The sequence below is a fragment of the Prosopis cineraria genome, unplaced genomic scaffold (assembly GCF_029017545.1).
Source record: "Prosopis cineraria cultivar Desert tree isolate PC_DT_omini unplaced genomic scaffold, ASM2901754v1 PC11, whole genome shotgun sequence".
NCBI classification, from domain to species: domain Eukaryota; kingdom Viridiplantae; phylum Streptophyta; class Magnoliopsida; order Fabales; family Fabaceae; genus Prosopis; species Prosopis cineraria.
The window spans coordinates 6,624,364-6,647,617 of record NW_026555342.1 but is presented as its reverse complement, the minus strand read 5'-3'; the positions used below and the strand labels follow the sequence as shown (position 1 = coordinate 6,647,617).

Here is a 23,254-nt window from a genome sequence, read left to right as displayed (position 1 = left end):
ATCGATGAATATAAAAATTGTATGTCACTTTTTTTTTTACTGATTAGTAGTACTATAGATTACTGTATCCGGTATTCCGGTTTATATCATGACCTATATGTTCCAATATTTTTTGGCATATCGATTCTTATTTCAAGTAAAATTTCATTATTTAATTAATTAATCTAAGTAGATTAAATCAGATTAAAATTAGTTTTTTATACATATAAATTTAAATTATTCAGATTATTTGGATGGTTAATATTGATTTCTTTTCCCTTGCTTTTGATGGTTAATATTGATTTAAAATTATTTATTTTTTGTCTCTGAGAAAGTAAGATGATGTGAAGTACAAGATCGACTAGGCTTATAATTATGTGATTGTAGCCAGTAGGGACTAAGGGATCTCTAAAGCACATGGGAGCAGTATCTTCATTAGCTGTTATTTATAGTAAGATTGATCATCTCAACATCCAATTGGTCCCAAAATATTGTGGAAAGAGCTTTTTAACTAATTAATTAAGGCTTTTTAATAATAGCTTGAAGGAGGACCATAATATATGTGCATGCATGTGACAGTTGTATAGCTAGCACACATGATGCTGCCAATCAATTTTACCTTTGGTAGCCCAACTTTGTTCATCAAGTTAATAATTAAAAAATTATCGTTTCAAAAGAACAGATTTGGTTTCAACATTAAAATTATATTATATATAGTAACTTTTGTAAAGGACAAATTCTTCATTTAAAAGATTGCCCATATCAGACTCAATTTAAGACAAAAATTCTTTATATAGGTATTTTAGTTGCCAATATCTTTTGCCGAGTGTACAGGTAAATAATGGCTAATTTAGATAATTAGTAATAGATATTGAAATTAATGAAATTGGATCTAGTAAAAAGAATAGTCTCTTGATATTGAATTAATATTTAAATTCTTATTTAAAAAAAAGGTGCCTACAAAAAGATCTAAGAGGGTTGCTTACTTTTGTGAAGGACAAATTCTTCATTTAAAAGATTACCCATGTTGGACTCAGCATAATATAAGATAGAAAATTCTTTATATAGGTGTTTTAGTTGTCTATATCTTTGGGAAGAGTAACAATTATTGATATCAAGATGGTTGGATTTGCTAGAAGGATTAATCCTTTATAATGTGGTGAATAAATATTTAAATTATTGTTAAAAAAGTATTTACATTTAATATATGACGACCATGCCTTAAGCAAAGTTATTTAATATTTGTAATATTATAAAAATAATAATAACGAGCTACTTACAGCCTTCAAGTATACTAAGGAGGACCATGCCGTATTAGGTAAGCAATTTTAGTTTTTCATTATTAATGGACAAACTAAACAACTTGCTAATTAATTAATTAATCAATAGTAAAACTGGACCAATTAACAAGTGACAACTTTTTTCCGGACATGTTCAACTTTTCCCAATTTTCCTGCTTATCTTTCTCCTTCTTTTTTTTTAATTTCTTCAAGGATCACTGGATCAGTGGTCCAATTATATTATGTGTAATGCAAATGACTGAAAACCCTAGAGAGAGAGAGAGAGAGAGAGAGAGAGAGAGAGAGAGAGCCAATTAACAAGTCATTGTCAATAGCTGTAAGGGAAGGACCAAAACCCATAATACATTGTTGATCAATTAATCAAACTGATCTTCCTCTCTCACCTTTTCCCACCCAGAAGCATTCATATGTATATATATATATATGGAGATATGCGTGACTCCTATTTGTTCTTATAACTATATATAGATTCAATTTCCTTTCGTTGGTTTATTTCTGTGTGTGTGCTTGTGGATATCTAACTCCATGGGAATTCCCACCAGACTAGGGTTTCTGAGTTGCAGATTGTCTCTCATTCTCATCACAACTCGAAGGTATATATGTTGGTTTGAGAGCTTGAAGCTGCCAGCATGATCTGGTATTTATTACAAACAATCTCGCGTGCGCGCGCACACACATGCTCGATCGATTTTCTTATCCTCTATTTTTAGTTAACAGACACACACAGTGAGTGGATACATATCAGACATAAAGCTCATTTCAATCTTAAATACTGACATTTAATTTGCTCCTCTAATTCATTAGAAACACATAGATGTGTGTGTGTGTGTGTGTGTGTGTGTTCTTGAACACGTTGGTGAAAAACCTTTTTAGGCTTCTTATTTATAACTGGTTCATGAATCTGGAAATATTGAGTTCTATCAGGAAAACTATTGGGTTAGATCATAATTAGATACACAACACACACACAGACACACACACACATATCAGATCATCCTGCAGCTTCAAGCACTCAGTCACCAGCAGGGCTATTTCTATTCTCTCCGATTTATACGTTGAAGTCTGGGATTGTCATTATATATACAGGTTCAAGGTACTAAGCCTTCACACCGTTATTTTCCTTTATGCAAATTTTAATTTCATTTTTGAAGACACACACACACAGATCCACGAACACTGCGCGCGCGCTCGTTTGCAGTGTTATTTACTTTACCATGGAAATATAGCAGACGAAATTCTACAGGAAAGACAGTGAAGAATGTTAGTTGGCGAAGAAGGATATTGAAGAATTAATGGCGATATAGATAAGACAAATTGCATGTGAGAGAAGACCTGAATATATTTATCTTGATTTCTAATGCCTTTATTTAACTATTTTGGGAGCTGTTTCATAAGAGACGACGGCAGATTGAATTTGTTAGCTGTTTATTAGGTACAACTACATTTGTGGTCCACTTTGTCACTTCAAAAAAATAAAAAAGAGGAAAAATAGCAATCAAAGAACGCAAGGAAAAAAATCAGTCAAAAATTAATTGTTATTAAAATTTAAATAAAAAATAAGCTCAAATAGACTGTTGTTAGTTTAGAATGAGTATTAATAAACAATTAACTAGTGTCAACAAATATTTATTTGAGTTTTGATAACAAATAATTCTTAACTGATATATATTTTTTCTAGTAGTCATTGATTGATATTTTCTCAAAAAAAATAGTTTACTCGTTTCTTTTGCAATCAAAGCTGATTATCAATGATGATCTTTTTGTTTTTTGGTTAATTTTTGAAGTAAACATAGATTATCTGGACAAACATATAGTCTAAACAAAATGTTTAATTTGAATAGAATGACAATATTTATATGCATGGCTCCCTCTCTCTCCGTGTGTAGATATAACCTCTTCAATAATTATTCATCAGGCAGTCATTTAACTAACTGATTTTTATTATTGTCTATGTAATAATATAATGTTTAGTAACAAGAAAAGACTAATTTGGTTATTCTTGTACTTTCATTTTATTTAGCTTAAGCTTTCTAGATGATCATTTCATGCAGGTTCTGAGAGCTTATAAATTGTTGAGTCTGGTTTATATGTCGCTAGACTTTGGTGATTACCACTGTTTCCATGCATGTGTTTTAAAATGAAGATTTCCAATTAATTACTAATTAGTAAATAGTGTGTTTATTTGGGTTATTAAAATAAGTTTTCTCACGCACACAAGCACTTGTGTGTTAATGAAAAATAAGACACATAAAAACTTGGAGCAATTGCCATAAAAGACTCCATCACCAAATTAATTGTTGAAAAGGAGTTTGGAGAGGTTTAGGACTGAGGTCCTTCACTGGAAATAATTTAGGACTGACATATTGACATGTAAATGACAAAAATGCCCTTGCTAATTAAAAAAAAGCAAAAGTTCAATAAGGTCCTTCACTATCAATAATTTTATGTCAACACTTAATATAAGGTCCTTCAATGTCAATATATTAATTTGGAATACTAAAAGCAAGGTTCTTCAATCGTATGTAGTTATTATACATGTGAACTTTAATTATATGTAAAAAAAATTAATTTATTTGAATAACGTCTTTTGATATTTTGAAATTTTTAACTTGGATGAATACCAAATGTTGTTATTCAAATGTCAAAAATACATATTTTGAAAAAATTTCTTTTCTCATGAAAACACCAAAAGATATTCTGAAAATGTAAATAGTTATCTTGAAAGGATATTCTGAAAACGTAAATAGTTACTCTAAAAATGCATATGAATATTCTGAAAACACAAATGGTTATTCTAAAAGTGCATATGCATATTCTAAATACTAGAAGTAGCTTCAATCATATGCAATAATTTTTTCACTATATGCATTTAAACTTCAATTATATGCAAGTAAACTTTCATTTATTTGAATAAGAACTTTTGATATTTTGAAAATTCCTAACTTAAAAGCATTTTAAAATACTAGAAGTAGGGATCTTTGGTCATATGCAGTGATTATTTAATTATATGCATTTAAACTTTAATTATATGTAAGTAAACTTTCATTTATTTGAATAACAACTTTGATATTCTAAAAATTCCTAACTTAGAAGTATTCTAGAATATTAGAAACAAGAATCTTCAATCATATGCAGTGTGTAACAGTACGGAGCCACCCCTTGGGCCTCGACTCGGTACTGGACTCTGGCCCATCACTGGACCAAAGCCGACTTTCCCACAGGTGGTACTGTGGTTATTCCTCACCACTGCCTCTCCAGGGTCTTTTGGAACCTCCCCAGACTCGAACCTCCAACCTCTACCACCTTAACGAAGTTGAGGCGAAGTCTGGTACCATTGAGTCACTTGACTCAATGGTACCAGACTTCGCCTCAACTTCGTTAAGGTGGTAGAGGTTGGAGGTTCGAGTCTGGGGAGGTTCCAAAAGACCCCGTGAGGGTGGGGTGAGGAATAACCACTATACCACCAGTGGAAAAGCCGGCAATCATGTAGTGACATGTGTGTTGTCCAGCGCCTGGGAAAAGACCCTGGAGAGGCAGTGGTGACCCAGGAGGGCTGTTACATAAAAGGCGCCTTTTATGTAACAGTACGGAGCCAACCCTTGGGCCTCGACTCGGTACTGGACTCTGGCCCATCACTGGACCAAAGCCGACTTTCCCACAGGTGGTACTGTGGTTATTCCTCACCACTGCCTCTCCAGGTTCTTTTGGAACCTCCCCAGACTCGAACCTCCAACCTCTACCACCTTAACGAAGTTGAGGCGAAGTCTGGTACCATTGAGTCAAATACATAAAAGGCGCCTTTTATGTAACAGTACGGAGCCACCCCTTGGGCCTCGACTCGGTACTGGACTCTGGCCCATCACTGAACCAAAGCCGACTTTCCCACAGGTGGTACTGTGGTTATTCCTCACCACTGCCTCTCCAGGGTCTTTTGGAACCTCCCCAGACTCGAACCTCCAACCTCTACCACCTTAACGAAGTTGAGGCGAAGTCTGGTACCATTGAGTTAAGTGACTCAATGGTACCAGACTTCGCCTCAACTTCGTTAAGGTGGTAGAGGTTGGAGGTTCGAGTCTGGGGAGGTTCCAAAAGACCCCCGTGAGGGTGGGGTGAGGAATAACCACTGTACCACCAATGGAAAAGCCGGCAATCATGTGGTGACATGTGTGTTGTCCAGCGCCTGGGAAAAGACCCTGGAGAGGCAGTGGTGACCCAGGAGGGCTGTTACATAAAAGGCGCCTTTTATGTAACAGTACGGAGCCACCCCTTGGGCCTCGACTCGGTACTGGACTCTGGCCCATCACTGGACCAAAGCCGACTTTCCCACAGTACTCAATGGTACCAGACTTAGCCTCAACTTTGTTAAGGTGGTAGAGGTTGGAGGTTCGAGTCTGGGGAGGTTCCAAAAGACCCTGGAGAGGCAGTGGTGAGGAATAACCACAGTACCACCTGTGGGAAAGTCGGCTTTGATCCAGTGATGGGCCAGAGTCCAGTACCGAGTCGAGGCCCAAGGGGTGGCTCTGTACTGTTACACAGTGATTCTTCTACTATATATGCATTTGAACTTTAATTATATGTAATAAAACTTTCATTTATTCAAATAACAAATTATGAATTATGAAAATTTTTTAACTTAGATGGATATCAAATGTTGTTATTTGAATATCAAAAATTTATATTCTAAAAATTCTCCCTTTTCTCATGAAAACATTAGAGAATATTCTAAAAATGTAAATAGTTATTTTGAAAATGCATATGGATGTTTTGAAAACACAAATGGCTATTTTGAAAACACATATGAATATTCTGAAAATGCAAATGATTATTATGAAAATTTTCTCATTTTTCATGAAAAAACCTATAGATATTCAAAAAAATATACATCTTTAAAAGATTAAGCATGGGAAAATATTGAAGAAGAATACAAGCTATGAATTGATGAATACGTTTATTGACACTATATTAATACAAGCTTTTACATCTCATATGGATTTTGCAACAATTACAATTTATCAATCTCAACTCTCAAAACATCAAAGCAAAACATAAGTTGCCATCAAAGTTTGATCATAGATACACAATAAATGTAAGGAAGTCTATTGGAGCTACTCTATTCTCTTTCTACATTACATTACTACAAGCCTCTTTGTTACTTTTCATAGGTACTCTTATAATACTCCAATAACACATTGTAAGGTCGCTCTTACTAATACGAAATTAACACTAAAATCAAGGCAATCATTAATCTAATTCAATTAGATTATCAAGTTTGTAATTTTTATAAATTAGATCCCAAGTTTTTATAATTCAAAATTACTTAATCATCATTTAATGAATTTCTAATCAAAGTAAATTATTGTTACGGAAGTATGAGATATCTTATAAGAATCAAAAGATTCAAAATCAGTTGAAAACTATTGAGGAATGAAAAATAGATTGACACACCATAGCATGTGCACATGCGCCATGGCTGTCCTTTTTTGTGCCACGCGTTATGGTATGTTGCACGTTATCAAATAGCACTCTGCTTTTAAATGATAGCATTTTGAGAAAACTTCTCATGTGTCCCATTTCTCCGTCCGATGTCTGAATGAGGTGATTTAGTTGTTTATAGAAAACTCTTTTTATAAATTAGTTAATGGCATGAGCTTTACTTTTAATTTATTTCACACAAGGAAACTGGACACTCCAACACATTTTCACAACTTTTCACATTTTTTCACAACTCAAGAGTATCTAAAACCCTATGCATGTGCCAAAAGCTACCTCTAACACCTAAAACACACTCAATAGACTTAAGACTACCTATACAAGACACCACATGCACTTAAAACTCAACAATTCTCAATTTTCACTCCATCCACTTTCACTATTATAAAATCTTAAGTTCAATTCATTCGGTTCTTGCAACTCATTTGATATTAAGTAAAATGCCTAATTACCATTAGGATTAGGTGATTATGACTTAGATTAAGATACAATCCCTATAAAAATTATGCCAAACCAAGACTTGACTTTAGAATTATAACTTGTCTTGACCATATTCTAATACTTAGAACCAATCAAGAATTAAGCAATTAACTTCAATTTAAAACCTAAACAGAAGTTAAATGATTCAGACATCACCATCAGAATTAGATAGATTAGCATTTATATAACAATAATCATTGAAGCATAAATTCAAATATATAAAGTGTATTATTCAATTAAAGAGTCAATTCTTAGTATCTAAATTTCTTAAGGAATGAAATCAACCATGAATCATTAAGTCAATAGCAACAATAAAAATAGAGAACTCAGAGGTGAATTGCAAAAGAACCGAATTGGAAAGTAATTAAGGAAATTCAAATGAAAGTTTCATTTTCCTGAAGAACTCAAAAAAAAAAAAAAAATATTCAGCTCCTCATCCTGATCTCTTCAACAACTAATTGAGGGAGACGTCCACAAGAAGATGCTATGGAAGTATGCTTGAAGGAATCCGTGAGATGAGCGAGTCTGACTGGATGAGCGACGGGAATGAGGTAAGATAGAGAACTGAAATCAAGAGAGAAGGTTCTGCCGTGGAGTGCGACTGAGCTCTGTGACTGAGAGGAAATGAACGGTGGCGTGTGTGATCAATTTCTGCGCGTCCAACTCTGTGACCGAGAGAGGAGCATCTGCGTTTTTGTGTGTGCGTTGGACTGAACAGAGAGCGTCGAACCTCGGACTGAGAAGAAGACGAATGCGACGGTGTCTCTGGCTGTGAGGTGGCTGTGCGATCTCGTGGCTGAACTCTGAACCCAGAGGAAGATGCATGCGATGATGTGTGATCCTGTCCGATGATTCCCAGTCCGGTGGCTGAACTCAGCGAGAGATGATTGCTTGCATGTGCGATCGATGTCGCTGAAGATGAAAGCTTCTGCGCGCGTTAACGAACTCTGCCCCCTCCCCGTTCCATGCTTTTTTTCTTCTTTTTGAAAAATCAAAAAAACTGATTTAAAAATAAAAAAGAAAAAATTACCAAATTAACCTATTAATTTCTAAAAACACAAAGTAACTAAAGTTAAATTAATCTAATATAATTGAACCAAATAAAATCTTAAAAATGAGAATAAAAAAATTGCCCAATTAAATAATAAAATGTGTTAAAGAATTGAAATTTAATATTAAAAATAATTAATTTTAATAAAATGTGCAAAATAATCAAAATGCTCTTAATGTCAAAATTTAATGAAAAATAAGCCAATGATCAAATGCCAAAATCATGCATAAAAAAATATGAACTAATAAAATATAGTTACAAATATAAAAAAAAAGTAAGTAAAATATGTGATTCATCAAAGAGAAACAAATTTAGACTTACTACAGCATAGCTGTAACAACAACTAAATTGTATTGTGACAAATTCAGACCATATGAATTAGTTATAATGTTGAATCACTGAATCAAATAATTGAAATAGAACAGGACAAGTTTCTCAAGCAATCCATATTCAAGCAATGAGCCCCCATCAATTCCATCACTTAACAACAGGTCAAAATCAGACGGTGCTAAAGATTGTTGTTTGCAATTCAAATATTTTGGTGAAGAATCAAAAGCACGTCTATCATTATGCCAGTATTGTACTCAATACCGAACTCAGAAGAATGATTGAAGTTCACAGTCAAGTGGTAAAATAGCAAACTCAAAAGCCAACGTTGATATGAAGCATTCCACCACCAAATTCAGTGCCGCTATTGTTGTGAAACTCCAATTAGAGAAGCACGATGCACGAGCCATTCCTCTTCTCAACCACGGCACGACGCACAAGAGGGTTAGTCCAAAAATCAAAGAAATTGCGGCTGCGAGAACACGAATCACTTTGTCTTCCTCCTCCTGTTGTCGATGGTCTGGAAGTCGGCGAATATGGTGATGGGCGCTGGAATCTAGAGACGAGAGGAGAGATGATTTGGTGAAGGTATTTTGGTCAATTTGAAGTTTTGAATTAATGCCACCGGAGGACCTCAATTTGTAATCTATTCCAAGTCCTTAGCAAAATAAATTTGGTCAGGTTTTTATGAGCAGTTTTCCCTAAAAACTTTGTCTTCCTAAAGTATATAGTTTGATTATTGGGATGGGAAACCTAGCTAGCTAGAGAAATATTCATACCAAACACAACCTAAACATTTGTCATTATAAGCTAAAAGTCTTGTGCTGATCTAGAGATGACTTGGAATAAAGAAAGATCCAAAGGAAAAATTCAAACTGCTTTCGTTTTAAAGCTACATGAACACACACACACACACAAGATTAATTCGAGAGTTTATTTAATGAAGAAAAGGATTAATTCTACAAGCGATTTGTTGAGTGTAAAACCAGATAATAAATGTGCAAGTTATGAAATATGTTCTCTTTTATTGTTTAGTAGATAAATAAATATATGGCACATGCATATTGAAGTATAAGTGAAAGAGATCATAAGCATGAGAGATTCCATTTTATCAATTATGTTTTCTGAATTTGTCTGTATCCACGTGAATTTGTTTGATGATATATATATATATATATATATATAGAGAGAGAGAGAGAGAGAGAGAGAGATGCTGCTTTCAGTTCACTTTCATTCTTGTCGCTTTAGTTGCTCCTAAGACAACATGAAGAAGGGAGCCTAGTTCAAGTTCATATCTCTCTGGTTTGTGAAAATTTAGATTAATCAAATAATCTTGATTAAAGAACACTGAAAAGTTATTTGTGTTATTTTTTTCCACAGTGAAAAGAAAAAAAAAACTTGGGTATTAGAGAAAATTATACATTTGAATTTATTTATTCATGCATTTAAAGAGAAAAAAATTATTTAAAAAAGTATGATTATACCTGAATTTTACATCATATCTTGTTGGTTGGTATAGAGTGCCCCAAATAAGTTTTAAGGTAAATAAGGTACCTGTTAATTAATATATCATATAAAATATATTAAAAATTATATTATTTATAAATCATAAATATTATGATCCGTTCTCTTATTATCTAACTAATTATGATTGGTGCAGATAAATAAGGAAAAGCGGAAAGTAAAGCTATGACTGTAGATGTATAAATGGCAGGTATATAATTTACAGTTGATTTTAAGTCCAGTTAAATTTTGTTAGCTTTATATTTCTGTGTGAAGTTTAGGAGTAAAAACCATGTGTAATTTTAGTTAAAAAAAATCAAATAATTTACTCTGACTTTTTTATCATTCTCTTTCTCCCCTAGACAATGAAGCAATGGCAAAGTGAACATTCAGTTTATTGGCCACAAAATAGCAGCATAAAAGACTACTTAGATCCACTTTTCGCTGTTCCATAACTAAAATGAAGTAGATACATTATCTTATGCATTGCACAAGATTCGAAATAAATAATAACATCCATAACTTATTAGTAGTATAGTTATTATGAATTTATAATTTATATTAATAAATCATTCACAAAATGGAGGTTTTCACAACCCCAGCAGCAAATCTTGGAACATAATCATCGAGTTGCATATCACATTCAGTGCATGTTTCCACATTCTTTTGGGAATTGCTGTAGCTAAAACCACAACTAAACTACTCCTTTCGCTCGAAAATGTAGCACGCTTTTTGAAAGATTGGATGTTAAAAAATATTAAACATTTTTAGTCTTTTAAAATATAATTATTACTTTTTTAAAAAAATACCTCTATTAAATAAATTACTTTATCTTTATTTTAGAGTGAAACTCCATATTAAATAAGAATAAATATAAAAAGATAGAATTAGTTTGAAGACAAGTAACAGAGGTAAGATTAGATTAAAAATACTTTACATTTTTTAATGAAAGGAATATAATTTAAAGCATTATAGAGTGAATCTTGTAAAGAACATACAGTTAGCAAACACCCTGAAGAAAATGCTGCTGCTTGGCAAGGATATATATTTCAGTCCTTCATTTTAACTTACAATTACAATAGGGATTATAGTTCTTCCCCTTCCAGATGTCCTTATGATACAAATCCTACACATCAAAAGTAGTAGTGTAGATAGACATCGCGGATTACACAGTGCTAGCTAAATCTCCACTATAAAATATTATATAGTAATTATCATGTTACCTATTATCATCACCGGGCAAGATGAAAAAAGAAAAAGAATCATCCAGAAGGACATCAACTGATAATTTAACCTTCCTTTTCAAAACCACCTCCATCCTATCCGAAGGCGATTTCTAAAAGCCATACGGTTGCTTCAATGGGTCAATATACCGTGGTATTTCTTATTACTTGATTATAATTCTTCAATGGTAAAAGAAGAGTTTGATTGCTTTCTTCTCTTTGCTCCAGGCTCTCCCAAACGCAAGGAAACAGAACCATCTTCATCAGGGCCACTCCGTAATGCCGAAAGATTTTGCAAGTCTAGGTGGTCTCTTTCTTGGTAGCTTTTATGTACTGGAGACTTGCCTCCATAACTAGGAATGAACTGGTGTTCTACATTTCTGACATGAAATTCATTCGATCTTAATGGTGGGTTGGGTCCTCGGGAAGGTTCATCTTCAACAGGAACTTTCTGGATGTTCAAGCGAAAAGGCTCAAAGCTTGAAGGAACAGTGGAAGAGGACTCTCCAAATGTAGAATCATTTCCTACCGTGGAACCACTCTTTTGCTCCAGTATTGCGGCTATAAAAAGCAAAATAGCAACATAAGGCTGGTCAGCTACAGCTTTGTTTTGCATCTGTACATTTAATTAATTTTTCTTTTGGGAATATAATTCTGCAGGACAAGGATCTAGATCCTCTGTATTTGGTAAGCATGAACTTGAGAGTGATTGTGTGCGTATGTGTTCCGAATCCACAGATCGTATTGGTATGGCTCATTGAAGAAGGCATCACCCTTGCCATAAAAACAGACATGTTGGTCTTATCTCTACTAAAGTAGCAGGATTTAAAAACTTTCAAGAAAGGTATAATATCCATCAACATTAGTCATGTTAATAGCAGCCCAGCTGCTTTTCCCTAACTCAGTTTTAAAACATAATTGAAAAGGTTCTATATTTTGTGGTTGAAACATTTTGCGCTAGTTACTCTAGACTTCGAACCTTTCCACAGGATAGAAGACGACTTCAAACCCCAATGGTGTCAAGATCTAATTTAGAGTTGCCACGTGTCATCTAAAAAATACAAGAAAAAATAATAAAAGTGAATATAAGGAAATTCAATGCTTAGGCGCCAAGGCAAGCACCTTTAACTACATTGTGGTGAACTTGCCATTATAGCAAACCAAGCGTAACCCCATTAAGTATTTGGGACAAGTTTTCATATATGTAATTAGTAGTCTAAGACACAGGAATTGGCCATGTTTGGCATGCATGCAACATTCACTCATCCCCCAACATTCATTGCAAAACAGTATAGCACACACTATACTGCAGGACACATATGCTGACAATTCTAGCAAGAAACACATTACTGCTTAGTAACTAGAGTAGGTGAAATGTTAACAACTGAATGTTTCAAAAAAACAAACCTTGGAGTGCTTTATTTGTTGTTATGAGATCAAGTTCCAGGAGATCAAGGAGTCGGCCTAGATCAACTCCACTAGTCCAATTCTCTGGTGGTTGGCCAACTTTTAATTTCAAGCGTCCCCTATTAGCTGTCCCACCCCAGATAATGCCCACAGGCCGTGGCTTCTCCCCATTCTGACCAGTCAAGAGAATGAGGCTTCCACTGTCACCTTCAAGGTCAAATGTCTGCTGGTTCTCACCGACAACAAGAAAATCAGTGAGAAAACAAATCCCTTTCTCATCATTGTACTCTAAGGCATAGGCCATTATAGTCCCTGTAGTCAAACCAGAACTTCTTCCGACTTTAATCACCTGCCTCCCAATGAGACTGTTTATTGGTGACTGCAAGTCTATGATATTGACATCACCAATCTCACCCACACCTTTTACAGATGTCGTTACATTATTCACATTGAAATCCTCAGCAAATGGGATGAAGGCCCCGTCAGCTCGCACAAATGTCTCTGCAAATTATGACAAATAAAACATTAAATTATGACAAATAAATTTGAAATGATACATGTCATGAGTTTGGCAAGCATTTTTGGAAGACAGTCATCCATATCACACATGACCTGTCAACATTGCGCGAACTCATTGTCTGTTTGGCCATCATGTAAATTTATGTTTTTTTTTTGGTGAAAATAATGTAAATTTATGTTGCTTTCATGAGAAATGTTTCTCTTTAAAAAAATCAATTTCTTGAAAAATCACTATGATGACAAAGCAGTTTATCGTTTTGTTCAGATCAATCAGGAAGCAAGTTTTTTATTCTTACCATTTCAAAATTAGTAGGCTATTGACAAGTGTTCTTTTATACTGCATTCTTCTTCTGCAATCCTAGTAGAGGTAAGGGTAGTCAGGTGGGGGCCCTGGCATTGGGGGCCATGTTTTGGGAGAATGGAGACCGGACCGCAGTGGTGTATGCAAAGGAAGCAGCAATCACATAAGTGGCTGATTGGCAATGGCTACAAAGTGGTAGCACAGGACAATGGAGATCATGGTAGTGGTGGAAGTGACCATGGTCGGTTCATTGTTGGAGGATGGGTTACCCATGGGGTGATGGAAGTTGCATTGGCAGGGCAATGGAACTGGGGTTATGGTGTTATCAACTTATCATGGAGGTGGACATTGTGCCAGCAAAAGCATTTATAGCTGAATTTCTAATTCTTTATATATCTTTGGAAACAGAAGCACAGATTGTACCCAACTGTACAGAAATCACTAGACACATAAATAAATAGTTCTTCCTCATCAATTTTCAAGTTCTAGTAGTTGCTGCTATAGAAGTGTTCATCTTTTGGGAATTCATATCCGCCAACAGATAAGTAGATTAAAAGACGTTATATAATATCAGAAAGATCTCTGTAAATTTTGTCCCTGGAGGAAAGTTTGGTAACTTACCTCTTACTGTAGAGAAAGCACAAGACATATAATTTTGATTATTAATCACGATTAAGATAATGCTTCAAACAAAGACCTCTTACTGAACTGAGGAACCCTACTGATTAAACCTCCTGGCAAGGACTTAGCGTTCAAAAATTTCAATACAGTGCATTCCTTCAAGTAACCTACTAAAAGCAACATAGCACCTATTTCATGACATTAAAAACATGAAATCCTGAGACAGTTTTAAAATTGACAAAAAAAAAAATGACTAGACTTTCAATTGATGAATCATGATAAAATGCAATTGGGGCTACGCTACCTGGGTTTGTTCCAGCAAAAATGCCATACCAAAGATCATCAGTGATAAATGATGTTGCCCTCTCAACTGCACCAAGATAAACACCTGGTCCAAGGCTGGGTGGCAATGGATGAAACATTTTCTGGTTTGGGTAGTCCAAATCAACAGCTACATGGCGATTTGTAAGGAAGCCAACCTGTTGATTTCCTGTTCGGCTTTTCACAATAGCTCCCAAGGTTCCATATGTCTCTTGGCTTGCAACCTTTTGATAAGAAGCAATTTAACAGAAAAAAAAAAAAAGGTATGCACTACATTATGTGTTGAAATAAAACAAAACAAAATTATCAAGAATTCAAGATTCAAAGATCAATAATCTAAGGAGTACTGACTATAACTCACAAGACACACATTCGGGGAAAATACATGGGCTAATATAATCCAAAACCCAAAAGGATTTAAATGCCTAATTAAATCTTAGATTACCCTCATTGCCTGATTACAAACCCTGATTCCAGAATCAAATTACATTGTTACATTATAAAATAAATAACCATTCTACTGTCTCATACTGCAAGAAAAATATGTGGAGCATAGAGAGGCAACTTGTCAAGCATTCAGAGAGATGGCAGCACTAGAGCAAGATTCAGAGAAAAGGGGAGACAGAAAATATAGGGAAGATTAAGAACCAGTTGCCTTACAATCAGTATCTGAACAAATTTTAACAACAACAACAACAACAACAACAACAAGCCTTTATCCCACTAGGTGGGGTCGGCTACATGGATTGCAAGACGCCATTGTGCTCTATCATTTATTAAGCTTTTAGAAATATTATTAATTAAGAGATCACGTTCAACAACTTCCAAGAGTGTTCTCTTAGGCCTTCCTCTACCTCTCTTAATCGGACTCAAAGTTATATGTTCCACTCTTCTCACTGGTGCCTCCCTTGGTCTTCTTTGTACATGCCCAAACCATCTCAACCGATTTTCTACCATTTTTTCCTCAATAGGTGCCACCCTCACTTTTTCACGTATGTGCTCATTTCGAATTTTATCTTTACGTGTATGTCCGCACATCCATCGTAACATTCTCATCTCTGCTACTCCAACTTTATGCTCTTGCTGTCCCGTTAGAGCCCAACATTCACTACTATATAACATTGCCGGTCTGATAGCAGTACGATAAAACTTTCCTTTAAGTTTATTAGGCACCTTACGGTCACAAATAACTCCTTTAGCTTTTCTCCAATTAAACCACCCAGCTTGAATTCTATGTGAAATATCTCCACTGATTTCGCCATCATTTTGGATAATGGCTCCCAAATATCTAAACTTTTCCACTTGAGGTATAATTTGATCTCCCAATTTCACTTCCAAATTATTTTCGAATAGTCCTTTATCAAATTTACAATATAAATATTCCGTCTTACTTCTACTCAGACGAAAACCTTTCGACTCCAATGTCCTCCTCCATAACTCAAGTTTGCAATTAACCTCTTCTCTTGTCTCTGCTATAAGAACTATATCATCCGCGAAGAGCATACATTTCGGGATTTCCTCTTGAATATGTTCCGTCAAAACATTTAAAATCAAGTTGAACAAATAAGGACTCAGAGATGATCCCTGATGTAGCCCAATCTTTATAGGAAAATCCTTTGTTTGACCACTAGGCGTTCTTATACTAGTTTTTACCCCCTCATACATATCTTGTATGGCTTTAATATAAGCAATCCGTACTCCCTTTTTAATGTATGGCTTTAATGTATGGCTTTAAAACAGTTCTTCTTATACTTGATTTTGTCCTGTACACTATTATTCCACCACCAAGACTCCTTATCTCTCGGACCAGGACCTTTCGATTCTCCCAAAACTACTTTTGCAACCTCCCGTATCTTTTTAGCCATATCCTCCCATATGATGTTAGCACTTCCCTGAGAATCCCAAATTCCTTTATCCAAAAGATTTCGCTTGAAAATATCTTGCTTCTCACCTTTTAATTGCCACCACCTAATCCTTGGTGTTACTACTTGTCGACGTTTTTGGATTTTACTCATAATACACACATCAAGGACTAGGACCCTATGTTGTGTCGTTACAGCATCTCCAGGGATCACCTTACAATTTTTACAAAGTTTTCTATCTGTGTTCCTAACCAAAAGAAAATCAATCTGCGACCTTGAGGCTCCACTTTTGTAGGTGATGAGATGCTCATCTCTCTTCTTGAAACAAGTGTTGGCAATCTTAAAATCATACGCCAATGAGAAATCAAGAAGAGTTTGCCCTTCATTGTTTAGCTCTCCAAAACCAAAACCACCATGCACCCTCGCATACTGACCAGCTTCCCTCCCGACATGCCCATTAAAGTCTCCTCCAATAAAAATCTTTTCACTCTGTGGTATGTGTCGAATCAACCCCTCCAGATCCTCCCAAAATAATTCCTTAAGACTGGCTTCTATCCCGACTTGCGGCGCATAAGCGCTAACAATATTAACAGTCTCACGTCCAATTATCATTTTTAAAGAAATAATTCTGTCTCCAATTCTGCTAACTTCTACAACGTTCTTCTTCCACTCCTTATCTATAATGATGCCTACTCCATTGCGTGCACTTACTTTTCCTGTATACCAAAGTTTGAAACCTTGAATATCCTTAGCTTCTTCTCCACGCCATTTTGTTTCTTGCAAGCAAAGGATATTGATTTTCCTTTGAATCATAACCCCTACAACCTCTACAGATTTACAATTTAATGTCCCAACATTCCAAGTACCAAATCTAATTTTGCTCTTATGGACTAACTTCTTTAGCCGCGTGCGTCCAAAATGACGCGGTAGCCCTTGCTCATTTAACACTACATCCGGGCGCCGATGCAGCGGCTCTAACTCACTTATCACTGTACTCGAGCCATGCAGCGCGTTACTTACGGGCAACGACCTAGCATTAACATTATAACGTCTATTGTCCATGTTCATGATAGATTCAACAAATTTTTACATTGGCTGTTGATGGCCTAACACAACCCTCCTCCTTTACCCGGGGGCTTGGGACCGGCTATAAACATAGGCGGAGTTTAACAATGGATCATAAATGCTACTACCTGATCCATCTTTTGAAAAAAGGGATGTTTCCATATTTGTCACCTGGATAAACTTTTTAGCAGAAGAGATCCAATCACAGGAGAAAATACAACCAGGGGTCATTCACTACTTCACTGGAAATGCTTATATTGAACTAACTGAATATGATTGTTTTAATTGATCATTCAAAATTGTTTTGGTGGAATACTCAGCATCTAGTTGATTGACTAGTCAGTACTGTTTTATCAGATGAATCAATAATTTAACAATATTATCACCAGATCAAGTAGTTTAAAAGTCATTAAAATAATATTTCATATGGAACAAAATTCATAATGAGAAACGAAAGAGGTTTGAGTTTTACAGAACTTGAGCAAGAAGTCACCAATTGCATCATCATCTTAAACAATAAAAAACAAATAACTTGGTGTATCTCAAATTCTTATTTTTCAGTTTTGAAGAATTTCATGTGGTAAAAGGTATTTCAAGATGCTTAGGCTGGCCAAGTACAATTTATGTATATTAAGCTGGGATAAAGACTACACCCAATACTATTGGCACTAAATTGGAACAGTCAAAAGACAGTATGAAATCTCTCATTCATAAGCCAAAATGTGATTGGTAATTTGATAATAACTATTAAAAAAAAAAAAAAGCCAGCTTCTCTGTAACCTCATTTTCGCACAACAGCAAGCTTGAAGCTTCTATTCCTGCTCACTGAAGCCAATTATTTAATATCATTTATCATTAACTCTTCCATAATGCACCAAAAAAAGCAGAGAAAATTTTTTACAAAGCACATTAAAGTCAATTTAAACACCTAAATGTAACCACCCAGGTAATTTATCTCAGACAGCCTTGATTTCTCACTGGAACATTGCAACTTATTAACAAATCCATTCAGCAAGGAAGTACAATGATATCACCTGAAGAAAATCCGAGAGTTATGCCTCTGATTGCTTATTTATTCATGTAAGAAGGGACAAATGCATACGCGGGAGAGAAAGCAACATGTCTACCATTCAATCCCAAGAAATCAGCCACATAAATTTGAATTAAAGCATAATAACTATATCAAAATTCTAGGAGAAACAGAAATAGAAAGGTAACGTTGATAAGCAAAGGAAATAAAAACACAAACTAAAATAGCGAGCAAACACAGAGAAGTTGAGAGGCAAATATGATAGTGATGATCAAGAAAACAAAGATATGTCTCTTTTGACCAAAAAAATTGATATGTCCCTACAGTCTATCAAATAAACACCTGATTGGCAATCTATTTTCCGTTCTCTTGCATATATAGCAAACATAAACAACATTAATTCTTCAGACAAAAAGTACCTGAGAACCAGAGCCAATGATTGGATCACTTCCCCTTAAGCCATCAACAAGCTCTGTGTATAATTGTTCTTTGGGAGTTGCTGCAGGAGCGCCATAATAGGAGAACTCAACAACATCTACATCACACCAAACACCTCCAGGGCCCTGCTTTCAAATTAAATACTTAATTTTGTTAGATTAAAACTCAGGCAAAGACTAGAACCACCTCTACATCTCAAGGAGTATTGAAATAATCTATTGTAGTCTAAGATAATATTTTTCCAATAAAATATGTTTTCACAATTATTTTCATATCATCACATGCAACCATTTCTTCTTTCTCCCACATAATCTTACAAGTACAACCTGTCCAATCAGAACTTTTTATTTAAAAAAAATATTATTAAAAAAAAAGGCTAACCAACAAAAGAAATATGTTGGATTGACACAGGAAACCATTATAAACAGGCCAACAAGCCTAACCACCACTGGCATTTGGCAACAATAAAGCATAGAACCTTTCTCATTTGATTCATGCAACTAAAGCTATATATATTAACAAATGTTATTGTCAAGAGAGGGGGGAAATGACCAATGGAAAGATAGGCAGAAATTAGAGAGATTCACACTTTTTATGTCAGAGAATTTCTTTTTATTTTGATTTATTGTCCACTGCCATATGTCCCACCAAAATACCAAGCATAATTTAGTCTAAGAGAACTAGCAGTTGCTTCATGTGCCAGCCACAAATTTATTAGAAACTAAACATACAAATGAACACTTAAATAAGCAATTCAGAATTTTAAGGAATTCCCCTATCAACTCTTCTAATATATAAAGCCAAAACACAGAGGCAAGATGCCTAGATGTAATTGCAAAAATGATCAGCACAGAATCAAGCAAATGAACTGTAAAAAAATTCACTAAAGCCATGTAGAAAACTGCAACATAGCCAGAAGAACCAAAAGTCCCCACCTCAAGTGCAGCAGGTAAGCATTGGACATAGTTGAGCCATTGCCTGTGAACTTTACGGGCAACGAAAACAAGGATAGCTGGAATATTAGTCAAGACACCCCCTCTCATCCGAAATCCAATTGCAGTCCCAAGACTAAATCGACGCAGGATCTTGCTATGGAAAGCCCTGATAGTCATCAGTTCAAGCAAGGTAGTAGCTTGCTGTCCTGTTGGCAAGCGACCCAAGGTTTCAGGTAGTACTCCCTTTTGAAGGTTTCCAAAATAATTGGCCCTGTCTTCTGCTGTGTCATTTAACCTACTCAACGTGGGCCAAGAAAAATAGGCAGCATTGCTCTCAGAATGTTGAGCACCTGATGCAAAAGGTTGCCAGGGCAATGGACTTGATGAAGGATTAGGATGACCACAGTAGTTCCTTTCTAGGTCCAAGGATGACTCCTCCGATTGTGTTGACCCAGAGGGATGAATAGTTAAGTCCAAGAGAGTCCCGTCCATCTCTCAGCTCTCCTACATCAAAATTACTGCAGTTAAGTAAGACAGAGATAACCTCCAGTTTCTTTCATGCTCCTCAATCTTTAAACATTTTGCAACTAACAACAGCTTTATGATTTAGAAATATGTACAAAATTGAGTATAGACTTGTCCAGAGAAAGAATGAGATTTGCACATAATAAATTCATTTGTGCAAACTAAAAGTGACAAGTAACAAGTACTAGAGAACATTACAACTACAAGCGCATATAAATCACAAAGACTGGTAAATCCCATAACATCTGAGCTGGAAAGAACTGGAAACCCAATTCGTTTATGTATAATAAGTAACAAAATCACTAGAAAACTCCAAACAAAAAAAAAATCCGATAAAAATTTATCACATGCGGACTAATGCTAACAATTGTACGACAAGATTTCTTAACAATCTATCCATTACAAAGAGCAGCGCCACGCTAATTTTTTTGTTTGATTGAGGATATGAAAATATAAGCTTTCAAATATGACAGAGAATCAAACATTTATGGTAATGATCAACAACGACTTTAAACACATAATGAAAACAAGCATTCAGGAATTATGCCAATAATTTGCAGAAGTCTAAAAATTATAACAAACTCATGATACGTAAAGCAGCAGAAGAAGAAGGAAGCCAGAAAAAGATTAGGATATTGAGATTTATAAATAATCAGGCACTCCCTACAGGAAAGTATAGGTCTTCACCAGCACAAACAGGCTAGAAGGCTGAAGTACATCAGAAGCTGGACGCTTTGATACCAGAAAAAGGAAACAAGATTGAAACTAAACAAAACCAGAAAATCATTCTTAAAAATGGGTGAGCATAGAATGGACCAATGGGCATATACTCCCAACAAAATGACAACACAAAAAGCTCTCAGCCCGAGCAGAATCTGAGGAAAAACGAGACGCAGCCCAATGAAAAGGGTTCTGACGAGGTACAATTTCACAAGCTTATCCAAACAAAACTCACCGATCAGCAATGTTGGAGCTATGGAAATAGACTCAAAACAGAGGTGCTTAGAGGTAATCATGCCCTAGTGCATGTAGAAGAATCTCTATACCACATCAACCCCACCAATCGTCTCTCAGATTAAGATTGCAAAAGATTTTCACTTTCTGAGAAGAACAGGTTCGATAGGCCGCGTCATGTGAATAGAGGCAAGAGTTTAGCTAAGCTTCCCCTTCTGCTCTTGGAGAAGAGAAAGCCTTCAACTGTGGGTACGTACGAGAAAATAATACTGATAGAGCTCCAGAAAGAGCAATATACTTTATCGATCGTCCACAAGCGACTACTTTATTCAGCCTTCTACGATCTTTCCCATATTAATATGGAATCGGATTTCAATTTCGCAGGAAGGTAACGATTTTTGTAAATAAATAAATACTGAAGATATATTTGCTATCTATTTGAGCAACCACTCTAATTGTAAATTGTAAATCTAGTTGCAAATCAAGTAGTGTGGGGGCACGATGCGTGTTTATTTAAAGAAAATTCGACGTATTTGTTTCTCTAATGACCAAATGGATGCTTACAAAATCAGATTTTTTGCTTTGGTCATTGGCAACAAAATTTTTGCTTCTTTTGGGATTTACGTAAAGCAAAGCTAGAAGTACCCAAATCAATTTGATCTCTGCTCAATAACCAGTAATCTCAAAATTTGAGCAATCATTTATAAAAGAATCAAAATCAATGCTAACTTTATTAGACTAACACAAATGGTAACCAATGGGAGACAAGTTCGTAAATTTTTTGTGCTAAAAATCACTATACAGGAGTCTTCAAACATGATCTAACAATTGGGAATCATGCCGATGACTGTAGGTGGTTATGTGCGTATTGTGATGAGTGTGTGGTTATTCTTAAAAAAAATTAGAGATTAGGTAAAAAAAAATAAGAGTGAGTGGGGGTAGCATAGCTTATAAAGGTTAAAACCTAATATCAACGGGTGAACCAGTCCTCAACCGATTCAATTAAGAATTTTGATGGGATTAGAATCTATATTTTTCTCGCTTTGCCAAGCTTTAAATGACACTGTTTTGAGTTAAAAAAATAATTATAATTAGATTAACTTCCATGTTAATCACGGTTTAAATTATTAACTCTTAAAATACTATCCCGTAGAATTTAATGATGAACTCTTATTTTTAGTACCTTGCATGAAGGTGAAAGAAGTAGAAATAATATTTCTTTTGGGATTTTTTCTGGAGAAATGGATTGTAACAATTACGAGTGGTTGGGGGGAGAGAAATTTGGAGGAAGGAGGTGGGGGCACCTGTGAGGAAAAGGAACAGTGAGTATTTGGATGAGATGGAGATGGGATGTCATAATAATAACAATAATAATAATAATTTATATTTATTATTATTTTGTGGGTGCCCTTTGAAGGAAGAGGGGCCATCCTTGTTTGCTCCCCAAAAGCAGCACAGTCTTTTTATTTTAATAATAATAATAATAATAATAATAATAATAAAATTAATTTTTAAATTTTTAATTCACTTGTAATTTAATTCTTTAATTATAATTTATTGTGACTTAATCTCTTAATTATGACTTGCCTATGACTCAATATCTCAATTTTTAAATCACTTACAAATTAGTCCTTAAACTTTTGTTAGTTTTTTTTTTCATGTTAGCTTATATCTCACATTAATAAGCAAGAGGAGAGTATTTTAAAATAATATATGAATTTTTTTATTCCTTTTATTTGATAAAAAATTTTAAAAAAATTTAAAAAAATAAAGATCGAATTATAGGTGAATCAAAAGTTAAGAGATTGAGTCGTAGTGAGTTATAATTGAGGGACTGAGTTACAAGTGAGTTAAAAGTTAAAGGATTAAAAAATTAATTTTTTTTAATAATAATAACAATTCATTTATTTCTCCCACTTTCT

The 23,254-nt window shown here is 34.9% G+C and overlaps 1 protein-coding gene and 1 long non-coding RNA gene across 4 annotated transcripts; both read right to left on the bottom strand.

Annotated features, from left to right (window-relative positions):
* Window positions 1–7,486: 7,486 nt before the first annotated feature.
* On the bottom strand, window positions 7,487–9,032 carry LOC129285456 (uncharacterized). Its single transcript, XR_008587215.1, has 2 exons — window positions 8,898–9,032; window positions 7,487–8,250 (listed from the first exon to the last, which is right to left on the bottom strand). It is a non-coding gene; the product is annotated as an uncharacterized LOC129285456 (long non-coding RNA).
* Window positions 9,033–11,144: 2,112 nt separating this feature from the next.
* Window positions 11,145–21,753, bottom strand: LOC129285452 (protein NARROW LEAF 1). Of its 3 annotated transcripts, none has more exons than XM_054921167.1 (6): window positions 21,334–21,753; window positions 19,854–20,371; window positions 18,900–19,043; window positions 14,507–14,747; window positions 12,762–13,262; window positions 11,145–11,915 (listed from the first exon to the last, which is right to left on the bottom strand). In XM_054921167.1, exons 2-6 carry the CDS (start codon window positions 20,343–20,345, stop codon window positions 11,527–11,529), a joined length of 1,767 nt encoding a protein of 588 aa, XP_054777142.1. In that variant the 5' UTR covers window positions 20,346–20,371; window positions 21,334–21,753; the 3' UTR covers window positions 11,145–11,526. The 3 variants fall into 3 exon arrangements, with proteins under 3 accessions (XP_054777142.1, XP_054777141.1, XP_054777144.1); XM_054921166.1 differs by having other exon boundaries at window positions 19,854–20,357; window positions 21,334–21,749; XM_054921169.1 differs by lacking the exon at window positions 21,334–21,753 and adding an exon at window positions 21,066–21,228 and having other exon boundaries at window positions 19,854–20,357.
* Window positions 21,754–23,254: the final 1,501 nt, after the last annotated feature.